General features: G+C 29.4%; 7 protein-coding genes across 7 annotated transcripts; 4 read left to right on the top strand and 3 right to left on the bottom strand. All coding sequences in view use genetic code 12, as the record gives it.

Moving 5' to 3' along the window:
- Positions 1 to 233: 233 nt before the first annotated feature.
- On the bottom strand, positions 234 to 1,373 carry KGF55_004825 (uncharacterized protein; the record flags this gene model as incomplete). The annotated part of the gene is made up of 1 exon (XM_051759770.1): positions 234 to 1,373. One exon carries the CDS (start codon positions 1,371 to 1,373, stop codon positions 234 to 236), a length of 1,140 nt encoding a protein of 379 aa, XP_051612419.1.
- A 996-nt stretch (positions 1,374 to 2,369) lies between these two features.
- IFM3 (Ifm3p) lies at positions 2,370 to 3,398 on the top strand (the record flags this gene model as incomplete). The annotated part of the gene is made up of 1 exon (XM_051759769.1): positions 2,370 to 3,398. The coding sequence occupies one exon, from the start codon at positions 2,370 to 2,372 to the stop codon at positions 3,396 to 3,398; it is 1,029 nt and encodes a 342-aa protein (XP_051612418.1).
- A 404-nt stretch (positions 3,399 to 3,802) lies between these two features.
- Positions 3,803 to 4,777, top strand: MRS4 (Fe(2+) transporter; the record flags this gene model as incomplete). The annotated part of the gene is made up of 1 exon (XM_051759768.1): positions 3,803 to 4,777. The coding sequence occupies one exon, from the start codon at positions 3,803 to 3,805 to the stop codon at positions 4,775 to 4,777; it is 975 nt and encodes a 324-aa protein (XP_051612417.1).
- Positions 4,778 to 5,190: 413 nt separating this feature from the next.
- Positions 5,191 to 5,400, bottom strand: KGF55_004822 (uncharacterized protein; the record flags this gene model as incomplete). Its single annotated transcript, XM_051759767.1, has 1 exon — positions 5,191 to 5,400. The coding sequence occupies one exon, from the start codon at positions 5,398 to 5,400 to the stop codon at positions 5,191 to 5,193; it is 210 nt and encodes a 69-aa protein (XP_051612416.1).
- Positions 5,401 to 7,386: 1,986 nt separating this feature from the next.
- On the top strand, positions 7,387 to 9,180 carry SIT1 (siderophore transporter; the record flags this gene model as incomplete). Its single annotated transcript, XM_051759766.1, has 1 exon — positions 7,387 to 9,180. One exon carries the CDS (start codon positions 7,387 to 7,389, stop codon positions 9,178 to 9,180), a length of 1,794 nt encoding a protein of 597 aa, XP_051612415.1.
- Positions 9,181 to 10,268: 1,088 nt separating this feature from the next.
- On the top strand, positions 10,269 to 11,057 carry RPS4A (40S ribosomal protein eS4; the record flags this gene model as incomplete). The annotated part of the gene is made up of 1 exon (XM_051759765.1): positions 10,269 to 11,057. The coding sequence occupies one exon, from the start codon at positions 10,269 to 10,271 to the stop codon at positions 11,055 to 11,057; it is 789 nt and encodes a 262-aa protein (XP_051612414.1).
- A 283-nt stretch (positions 11,058 to 11,340) lies between these two features.
- On the bottom strand, positions 11,341 to 11,850 carry KGF55_004819 (uncharacterized protein; the record flags this gene model as incomplete). The annotated part of the gene is made up of 1 exon (XM_051759764.1): positions 11,341 to 11,850. One exon carries the CDS (start codon positions 11,848 to 11,850, stop codon positions 11,341 to 11,343), a length of 510 nt encoding a protein of 169 aa, XP_051612413.1.
- Positions 11,851 to 11,986: the final 136 nt, after the last annotated feature.

Below are 11,986 nucleotides of genomic sequence, written 5' to 3'. Positions count from 1 at the left end.
ACCGTAGTTGTAAAACCATCATTCCCATAGGATTGCTTTTAATATTACACCACCTTTTGATCAATACTCCGTAGCCTCGATCATCACCCCGATATGACGGTGAATTGCAACAATTCTTTCAATGACACAAAAACAAAGTTATTTTAACTTAGTAAGGCCATAGTTTAAAACTACATTTTATTTTCAAAGCGGTGATTGTACCCCATTTTGACAAAAGCATCAACAATTGCAATTTAACTTAAATTACTTATTTCAAATAAAAAATCCGAAAATCCAATAGTAGCAGTTCCCAGTAAATCTTTATCATATTTTTTAAAAATATCAGTTAATTTTCTTAAATAAACTAATAATTCAATAAATGAATCAAATTTTAATCTACCAATTTCTCCAGCATCATTTTTAACACTATATTTTGAAAAAAGATGTAAAATTAAATCAATATCTAATTTATAACCAATTTGTTCTAAAATTTTTTGAAATTCTCCAAATGATATATCACCAGATTTATTTAAATCTGCTTGAATAAATAATTTCTTGTAGGCTGATAAATATTTCCATAATGATACAAATTGTTCAAAATTTAACGATTTATTTGAATTATATGATGATGATGATGAAGATGATGATGAAGATGAATCATTTTTATTAGTGAAAAGATTTATCATTAACCTTATTGTTGATTCTTGAAATCTTGTATGATCAAAATTTAATAATGCATAAGATAATTCTTTTCCTGATAATCTACCTGATTTATTAGTATCAACTTTTTCAAATACACTTCGTAATTCAATCTCTAGTTTTTGCTTTGATGTGAGTGGTAATGATTCAGTTGATGAAGGAGGAGGTGGTCTTTTATTAGGTGGGCTATGATAATGTGTTTGTTGTTGTTGCATTGGTTGTTGAGGTTGGTGTTGTTGTTTCGGTATTATTTGAGGTTGTGATAGACTTTGTGGAGGAGGTTGTTGGTATATCTTGTGTTGTTGTTGTTGTGGATGTTGTGGTGGAGGAGCATGATGATATTGTTGTGGTTGATACATATGTTGTTGTGGTGGTGGAGCTTGCATATGTTGTACTGGTTGTTGATAAACAGGAGCAGGGACATATTGTGGTTGCTGTGGTGGTTGTTGTTGCCTATAGTAATCCGGTGGACCATTGTAGTAAGGCTGATGTTGTTGCTGAGGATGTTGTTGAGGATGTTGTTGAGGATGTTGTTGTTGAGGAGTTGATGATCCAGAATATTGAGAACTAGCCGTGCGTGATTGAGGAACCCTTTTCTGATGATTCTTTTTAGGTTGTTGATATTGATGTTGTTGTTGATATGAAGCTTGCTGCGGCGTTGGCATTTGTGGTAAATCGTTCATGTTATAGGACATTGATTCATATAAACTTATGATATGGAGTTAAAGTAAATAGTTTATATATTTGTTTTGATAGAGGTTTTCTTACAATAAAAAAAAAGATGAAAATTGTTTAATTTTAAATCTAATTATTACATCATTGGAATAGTAGATAAAATTGTAAAGAACAAAATCACCATGTTAAACCAAATGCAAATACAAGCATGCATCCAAGTGATTTAGAACTTGGCTATTACTCAATCAACAATGCAATTCAGAAGTTGCTAGCACTTAATATGGCTTACCATGCCCGTAAAAATTTGGCTCAGTCGTGAATTCACGAGTGTCTCTTAAATTGCGACATACTAAATTTTAGTAGATCTTACAGATTTGATGATTTTAGAGTGAATTTTTAACATGCATTAGAATGAAGGTGCAGAAGATGCTATGTGGTTTCAATTGAGAAATAAAATTTAATGAAAAAGGTATCATAGAATCTTACAGAATTGAGATTGGTGCGATTTTTGATACGTTCTTCCATTATTTCTATAATTCAACTTTTTTGGTCCCAAACTTTTTGCAATTTGTTCTTTTTATAATGTGCATCTTAAATTTGATTAAACTAATGACATGAAATTGCATGTATAATGCTTCATACTATGAGGAAAGAAAATCGAATAACTTCCCAAGAATGCAAGCAATTTTGCATCTCGCAAGATATATCGGAATCTGCAAAATTGAGTTCGATCCATATCTCGTTCCGGATAATTTAAACCCAAGCGATATCTTTTGTCTTTGTATCAAGATTTTCTCCGAATAGATTTTGAGTAATTTTATCCCCCGCAAAAATTGATTTAATCTAACAAGATATATTAGACCCCCAAAGTCCCCCACGCTCGTATCATATCTAATATGAATTATCGTAATATTATTATTATAACTGATGGGAAAGTGGTGAAGAATATGCTTATAAAGATCCAACGATTCCCACTATTCTCAAAACTACTAATACCATCAAGATATACATCAACAATGACAAAACCAAAAGTATTAAGATTAGGTAAAATTGAATTTGGAATTGAAAAATGGAATGAAATAAAAAAAATTGCAGAAGTTATAGATTGTGAATCAAAAGATAGAGAAGAATTTTTTAAAGATTTAAGTAATAAATATTCAGATATAACAAATATAGCAAGAACTTTTGCATCAATTAAACAAACAGGTAGATTTGATGAAGAATTAGCTTCAAAATTACCTTCAACAGTAGTTAGTGTAAGTCATACTGGAGCAGGTTATGATCAAATTGATGTTGATGCTTTTACTAAAAGAGATATACAAGTTTCTAATGTAACTGTACCTGTTGAAGCTCCTACAGCTGATACTGCTGCATGGTTAACTATAACATGTTTAAGAAATTATCAACTTGGTCATAATAATCTTATGAACGGTGATTGGTTAAAAAAAAAAGCAGCAGGTACTCCATTAGGTCATTCACCTAAAAGTCAAGTATTAGGAATATTGGGAATGGGAGGTATTGGTAGAGCTATAAGAGATAGATTAAAACCTTTTGGATTTAAAGATATAATTTATTATAATAGAAGTCAATTACCAGAAGAATTACAAAATGGAGCTAAATATGTAACAAAAGATGAATTATTCAAACAAGCAGATGTTATTTGTATAAGTATTCCATTAAATAATGAAACAAGACATTCAATAGATAAAGAATCAATAAATAAAATGAAAGATGGAGTTATATTAATAAATACAGCAAGAGGAGCAGTTATAAATGAAGAACAATTACCAGAATTACTTAAATCTGGTAAAATAGGAGCTCTTGGAGCTGATGTTTTTGAACATGAACCAAAAATTGCTAAAGAATTAATTGAATTACCAAATGTTGTAAGTTTACCTCATATGGGAACTCATACATCAGAAGCTATAAAAGATATGGAAGATTGGGTTGCTGATAATGTTGAAACTTGTTTAAAAACTGGTAAAGTTAAAACTATTGTACCTGAACAAAAAAATATGAAAATAGATGCTAAACCATTAGTATAAATTTAGATACATTCATACAGTTATACATATATGATTTATTAATAGTATACCTTCAAATGTAATTGTATAATATTTAGCTAATCTGAATGACTAACTTCAAAAGTATGGTAGCAAATATCTATCTTATTACTTCTTCTCTCATTTTAAAATAAAATGAAACAAAGCCGATATGGAATGGGAAAAAATAATTTTTTTTTTTTTCATGTAAATAATTTTCAATCATAACCTTCTCCAACATTAAGCATTTAAGTTATTATTGTAACTTTAAATAATTTTTCAGTTTTATACAAACGGCTTTCAGCAATAGATTTAGAATAAATGATTGTTTAAATTAGGACAGGACATTTAGAACAAACAACTAATACATCACATACATTACATAATCCACAAAATAAAATATAGCAATGGAGCATCAGGAGCATCAGATACAGTTTATGCCTAAAGATCCAATGGAGATAGATTATGAAGCATTACCAGAAGATGCATCATTAGGAGCCCATTTAGGTGCGGGAGCTTTAGCAGGAATAATGGAACATACAGTAATGTTTCCAATTGATTCTATTAAAACAAGAATGCAAATGAATTTATCAAGTAAAGAAATATCAAAAGGATTATTTCAATCAATTTCAAAAATAAGTTCAACTGAAGGATTTTATGCATTATGGAAAGGTGTATCATCAGTAATATTAGGAGCTGGTCCAGCTCATGCAATATATTTTTCAGTATTTGAATCAACAAAAACATTTTTATGTAATAGATTAACTACATCTCATACAAATAAAATAGTAACAGATGAAAATCATCCAATAATAGCAAGTTGTGCAGGTATAGCTGCTACAACAGCATCTGATGCATTAATGACACCTTTTGATATGTTAAAACAAAGAATGCAAGCAAGTGCTGCTTATCCAGAAAATAAATCAACATCAATAAGGTTATTAAAATTAGCAAGTGATATTTATAAAAAAGAAGGTATTGGAGCGTTTTATATATCTTATCCAACAACATTATTAACAAATATACCGTTTGCTGCTTTAAATTTCGGATTTTATGAATATACATCATCAATATTAAATCCAAAACATATATATAATCCTTATCTACATTGTGTAAGTGGTGGAATAGCTGGAGGTATAGCGGCAGCTTTAACAACTCCATTTGATTGTATTAAAACCTTATTACAAACAAAAGGTATATCTTCAAATGAAGCTTTTAGGCATGTAACAGGTTTTAAATCTGCTGCTAAAGCTTTATATAAACAAGGTGGTTATAAAGCTTTTTGGAGAGGTTTAAAACCAAGAGTAATATTTAATGTTCCAAGTACTGCTATATCTTGGACAGCTTATGAAATGTGTAAAGAAATATTAATAAAAACTTAAATAGAATACATGATATACATGATATAAATTAATGAAGATTGTAAAGTTTGCTGATTCTGGAAATCAAGTGAGGTCTACGTATTGATAAATCATCTCAGACATGTTCTTCACCCAATTAACATCTTTGTGGTGTGCGTGATGCGGATGCCCCAACGAAATTCAATTAAACAACTGTTGAATTGCAAAGAGCCCATTGACTGCAAACCAATCGAAAAGCAATCGTACTGAAAACCCTTTAAGTATGACTGATTCTTATGTATATGTCCCATTATCAACATTTACACCAGTAATTGTGTTAAGTATACGATCATTAATGGATCATTGTTTTATTGCATTCTTGTTATACTAACTTTTGGTGTGGAGGGTGATTTTATCATGGAATTGATTTGTGCTTGTTATCCTCCTTGAACATTTTAATTTGTGAGAGCCTTTAATAAAGCATCAGCTTTAGCAATATGAGCCAATTCTCTTGGATGTCTTGATAATCTTTGAGCAACAAATGAAAATAAAACACATGAAGTTAAAAATCCTAATAAATTAAAAAAAGCAGTTCTTGAATATAATCTTTCTTCTTCTTCAGTTCTAAAAGATTGAAATATACGTCTTATACTTGCGAATATCATTGATTGTTGTTGTTCATTGTTTTTTGATTATGAGAATTCAATTGGATAACAAGTAGATTGTTACTGGTGATATTTTTAATTTAATCAATTTCATTAAATGCGTTTTTGTAAACTTTCAAACGCGTTTCGATTCCTTACTTAAGTACCAACAGTTATCAAAAAAATAGTTCAACTCATTTCAATGATCGGTATCGGGTTCTTAACTTTAAGGTTAACTACAAAGTTAAGTTCGCATATTGCACTAAATAGCTCTTGATTGCTTTGAAACAATCCAACAGCCAACCATTCACGATGCCATTCCCATCACAATTTTAACCATTTTTCAGACTAAAATCGTGTTATATTTCTTGTAACATCGCCCATACGTTTTCACGTTAAGGTATTTAAAACTCTCAAGAGTAAATTTTATTTGAATGGAGAGTACCACCGAATTTCCCACCCGTTAAATTTCGACAATTCGAATGTTTCTCCTGGTAAGAAACCTTGTGTAAACGGGTAAATGCGAATCAAAACGAGTCGAACTTTAGGACGAGTATGCCACGAATGTGTAAACCCGTGAAATTTTTGAAAATGTACCATTATGATATATGAAATCTTACCGGAATCGCTGACCATTCGAAAGAGTTTATCATGAAATAAAAAATGATTTTGAAAAATATTTCTAATAAAGTAAGTGTAGAAATTGATGTCCAATTTTGGTAAAGAATTATTAACCACGAAATTTGAAAACTAGAAAGTAAAAAGTTCAATTGACATTCCAACGAGTCGGATGTTCATAGGACAAAAGATGATGAAGTCAGCTAAGCGTCGAAAAAGGCTTTGAATACTATAAAAATGTTAGTTAAATTCTACATGTCTATGATTGGTCTCATCTACAAGGCAAATTAACTTTTTCTTTCTTTTTATTGAATCTCTATTTGACTAAAAAGTATAGAGATTCGATAATTAGTTTTCGGATCATCTTACAAATAAGATATCTTAAAAATTAGTATCATATTACTAATTTGGAATTGAATTAAATGACACTTAACCCGTGCTCGGAAACAGAACCTCTTTTGGAGAAGTAAAATAGAAAATATATAAACATTGAAAAATTTTTTTTTACTTTTTTAAAAAGTGTTTTAACTGATCAAATAGATTATTCTGAGGTGAAACGACATTTCATACTTGAATTGTGGAAATATAACCTTTGAGAATAATGTATTATGCATAAATTTGCTCAATCTTTACTTTGTATCTCCTTATTTTCTACAAATTTCATTTTAAATGGCGAAATAGCAATATAATATATAGTAACCATTGGTTTATCTTTTTCATCAATGTATCAATAAAGTTTGTAAACTTAAGTCATAAACAGCTACTGATTTATCAGATAAGATCTAAAAGAAACTCAAAAATCATGTTACTATTATTACCTTTTCTTTTTCTTCTCATCGAAAATCAGGTCCCTCCCTGTCAATTTTGGCTAAGATTTTTTTAGATTAGATCTGATAGATCCAGGTAATCTTCTCTTCTCAATTTGTATACATTTACGGCATTTTCTTTTCATTCTTAGATCTACTAACTGCCGATATTTTTTCTTGATTCTTGAATGCATTAATTTTTTTTAACTTCCATAAAACTACTCGGTGTTAATATCAAATATTTTAGACTACTAACACCTAGGCTGATAAAAGACTTATGACGACATATTGAACTTAAATTACATGCATATACTGTTTCTCCGAAAATTCTCTAATATTGAGATAAACGACATTGGTTATGAGAAACGTTTTGAAAAAGAAATTCAAATTATGTATAATTGATAAAACAAATTCATTTCAGATTGTTAAAAATTTAAGAAGATCTACAAAGGTTAGAAAGATATAGATGGGGATATAAAGAATGAAATTTATCCTTAATTTTAAAGAGATTCTTCCTCTTTTTTTGTATTTGTTCAAATCTTTTCAACCAACCTTACATATTCAAACCTACAACTAGCTTCAAATGGCTTCATCATTAGATAATAAGTCATCATCATTTGATGAAGAAAAACATGATACAAGTTTAGAACATCAAAAATCTGAAGAATTAAATCATGCTATTGAAGATGAAAAATCAATTGGTGTATTAAAAGCTGAAATTTTAGCTAATCAATGGAAACATACTTTTTGGTATAAAATAATTTTATTAATTTCTGCATTTTTAGTTGGTTATGCTTATGGATTAGATTCTCAAACAAGATATGTTTATACTGCTTATGCAACAGCTTCATGGTCTGAACATTCTTTATTAACTACTGTGAATGCTATTACTGCTTTAACTGCTGCTGCTTCTCAACCAGTTTATGCTAGATTATCTGATGTATTTGGAAGATTAGAATTATTTATAGTTGCTGTTTTATTTTATGTTGTTGGTACAATTATTGAATGTCAATCACCAACTATTAATGCTTATGTTGCAGGTGCAGTATTATATCAAATTGGTTATAGTGGAGTTATAATGGTTTTATTATTTATTTTATCAGATATGTCAACTTTAAGATTTAGATTATTATTTTCAATTTGTCCAAGTTTACCATTTATTATAAATACTTGGATTGCTGGTAATGTTACATCAGCTGTTGGAATGAATTGGAAATGGGGTATTGGAATGTGGGCATTTATTTTACCATTAGCTTGTATTCCATTTGTTTGTTGTATGATTCATATGAGATGGTTAGCTGGTAAAACTGAAGAATGGAGACAATTTAAATTAAAAAAAACAAAATATCAAGAATTTGGATTTTTAGGATTAATTAAATATTTATTTTGGAAATTAGATGTTATTGGTTTAATTTTAATGGTTGTTTCATTAGGTTGTTTATTAGTTCCATTAACTTTAGCTGGTGGTATTAAAGATAAATGGAAACAAGGTAATATTATTGCTCCAATTGTTATTGGTGCTGTATTAATTCCAATTTTTGTTCTTTGGGAAGTTTTTGCTAAAGATCCTATTATTCCAGTTCATTTGATGAAAGATCGTGGTATTTGGTCTGGTGGTGTTATTTCATTTTTATTTGATTTTGTTTTCGCAGTTGAAGCAAGTTTCCTTTATACTGTTTTGGTTGTTGCAGTTGATGAATCTCAAAAATCAGCAACTAGAATTACAAGTATCTCATCATTTACTTCAGTTATTTGTTGTTTCATATTTGGTTTATTTGTTGTATTCTTCCGTCGTATGAAAGGTTTTGTAATTTTGGGTTGTTCATTATGGATGTTAGCTTTTGGATTAATGTATCATTATAGATCTACTTTAGCTGCTCATTCAGGTATTATTGGTGCTATGGTAGTTATGGGTTTAGGTACTGGGTTTTTCACATATCCTATAACTGTTTCAGCTCAAAGTTGTGTTAGTCATGAACATATGGCAGTTGTTACATCTGCTTTATATACTTTATACAGAGTTGGTTATGCTGTAGGTTCTTCAGTTGCAGGAGCTATTTGGACTCAAACATTATTCACTAAATTATCAAAATATTTAGAACCATCAATTGCAACAAGTGTTTATCAATCACCATTTGTATTTGCAGAAACTTATGAATGGGGTTCACCAGAAAGAGAAGGTGCAATGAAAGCATATGGTGAAGTTCAAAGATTATTAATGATTGTATGTCTTTGTTTTGTTGCACCAATGATATTTTGTGCTTTCTTTTTAAGAGATCATGAGTTAAATAGAAAACAAAGTCTTGAAAATATTGAAGAAGAAGAAGAACAAGATAGATTAACTAGATTTTTGGCTAATTTTGGTAGAACTAGGTAGTTCAATTTGAGGTAAGGACTTTTTTTCAAGCATATAGAGACAATATGTTTATGTATTAATGATGATAATGATGTTTAATTTTACGATTTACTAAGTTACTTAATTTCACTCTGATTTTTATCTGACACTTTGATTATTTTCAACACTGGAGATGTTGATTGAGAAAAGAGAACGAATTTGACATCTTTAAAACATGCTTTATGTTTGACGCAAACGTTATATGTTATATCAAATAGCTAGTTTGAAAATTTGCACAATGGACATTTTTTATTAGAACAGTCCAATGAAGTTTATACATTTATGTCAACAAACTTTTAATTTATATAAACAGAACCACCAAGAGATATTTGTAAAATATTAAACACAAGCTTCATTTAGAGCCTATGTATATCAATCAGTTAAACAAATAAGCTACGTCAATTATAGTCTGTTAGAATTAAATATCAAAAAAGGAACAAGCTTTAATTTTAGCTTGTTTCAGATTTTGTACACAAAAACAATTTGTCTTACCTGAAACAAAGAAAACCATCACGTGAGTTGGAATTATTCTAGGGCTTTGACCACTTCTCTATCAATTATGAAAAAGTATTAATGAATTTTTCATTAACTGATCATTTACTACTATCAACCATCTACATTCATCAACAAACGTATGTGAAACTACAACAAAAAGATTGGAGAATAAGACGACAGGGAGTTCAAATAAAGATTAATGAGATATCAATAGCTCGTCTCCAAATTGTATTATAACATGGTATATAATTGGAAGTTGAATGAAGTGAGAAATGAAACAGATCGAACTTAAGAATATACTAATCACAACAAAGTGATAGTAAGACTATAAAATAAATACAGATGTATAATCATTTGATCAGACTTCGAGAAGAAAATCACAAAAAATTAAGACCTAAATAATCAAATCAAGATGTTACAAATTTCATAATAGATAAATCAAATTGAGATAACCACAAATGCATTTCAAACTTCAATCAATATAAGGAAGCTCATTTATCTTCGGTCTAACTTGTCGACTTCTCCTTACAATTAGATGATTCAATTATACTAACAAATCAAAATCTAGATAAAAAATGGGAAGAGGTCCAAAGAAACATTTAAAAAGATTAGCAGCTCCACATCATTGGATGTTGGACAAATTATCTGGTGCTTATGCTCCAAAATCATCAGCTGGTCCACATAAATTAAGAGAATCATTACCATTAATTGTATTTTTAAGAAATAGACTTAAGTATGCTTTAAATGGTAGAGAAGTTAAAGCTATTATGATGCAACAACATGTTCAAGTTGATGGAAAAGTTAGAACTGATTCTACTTTCCCAGCTGGTTTTATGGATGTTATTACTTTAGAAGCTACTAATGAACAATTCAGATTAATTTATGATGTTAAAGGTAGATTTACTGTTCATAGAATTTCAGCAGAAGAAGCTGCTTATAAATTAGGTAAAGTTAAAAAAGTTCAATTAGGTAAAAAAGGTATTCCATATGTTGTTACTCATGATGGTAGAACTATTAGATACCCAGATCCATTAATTAAAGTCAATGATTCAGTCAAAATTGATTTAGCTTCAGGAAAAATTACTGATTTCTTAAAATTCGATACTGGTAGATTAGTTATGGTAACTGGTGGTAGAAATATGGGTAGAATTGGTGTTATTACTCATAGAGAAAAACATGAAGGTGGTTTTGATTTAGTTCATATTAAAGATTCATTAGATAACACTTTCGTTACTAGATTAGGTAACGTTTTTGTTATTGGTGAAGAACAAGGTAAACCATGGGTCTCATTACCAAAAGGTAAAGGTATTAAATTATCTATTACTGAAGAAAGAGACAGAAGAAGACAACAACAAGGTTTATAAACAATTTAAAATAGTTGTTTTTTAACCCTCCCACTTGTGTAAATTTAATAAATATTTCATAATATTAAAAACTTAGTTATTAATTCAATGCATTTCTCTCAATTTCGGACTTAAATAGCGTCGAATGAGCTGAAAATTCAATATAACCTCCAAGGTTTTGATCTGTACCCATTTGTAAAAATAAAGCCATCAACCTGTATTCCATTCTAACCATAGTCTTCTATAATTGTTACTTTGCAACACTCTTATTTCTCCAATTTATGATTCCGTACAACCAGTACAATCACAGACATTGAAAATTATCCTCAACTGACTTTGGATTATCAATAATTTCTCCATTGGCATCTATTATTTTACCTTTTCTTCTCAAAATTTCAATATAATACTTAATCACAGAATCATTATCAGCTATAATCGCACCAACTTCATCTTCTTCTTCAAATTTTCTCATATAGTCTTCAGCTGCTTCAAAGCTGTCAAAAGTTGTATAATCGGATTCATTCAAATTCAATGCTTTAATATATTCATTAGATACTTTTAATCTTTCCCCATTTTCATGTTTGACCCCACATACATAATAATTTGAATTCACTCTATTAATACCACCATTAATCAGCAACTTTATAAGATCACCTTTGTTTAAATTAGGTGGACCTTGATCGTACAAATTTATCACTCGTCCATCAAACATTTCCATTTTATGTGGAAATTCCACTATTTGATCTAACATAGGATAACCTAATTCTTTCCAATTAGTCAGTCTTATTATAAGAGGATATAGATCTTGGGTCATAATCGAATGTAAAGTTGTGACCAGTTTCGATGTTTGAACATATATTATGAATAAGACGTAAGAATTTTGAATCAAAATCAGGATTCGATTATAAAAGATAGACTAAGCCAAAGCCTTCTTACTATTTTGTACATAG

Source organism: Candida pseudojiufengensis (assembly GCF_024610245.1).
Source record: "Candida pseudojiufengensis strain CBS 10847 chromosome Unknown scaffold11, whole genome shotgun sequence".
NCBI classification, from domain to species: Eukaryota; Fungi; Ascomycota; class Pichiomycetes; order Serinales; family Debaryomycetaceae; genus Lodderomyces; species Lodderomyces pseudojiufengensis.
Note: the sequence above shows the minus strand (reverse complement) of the source record. Positions and strands in the feature narration are given on the sequence as shown.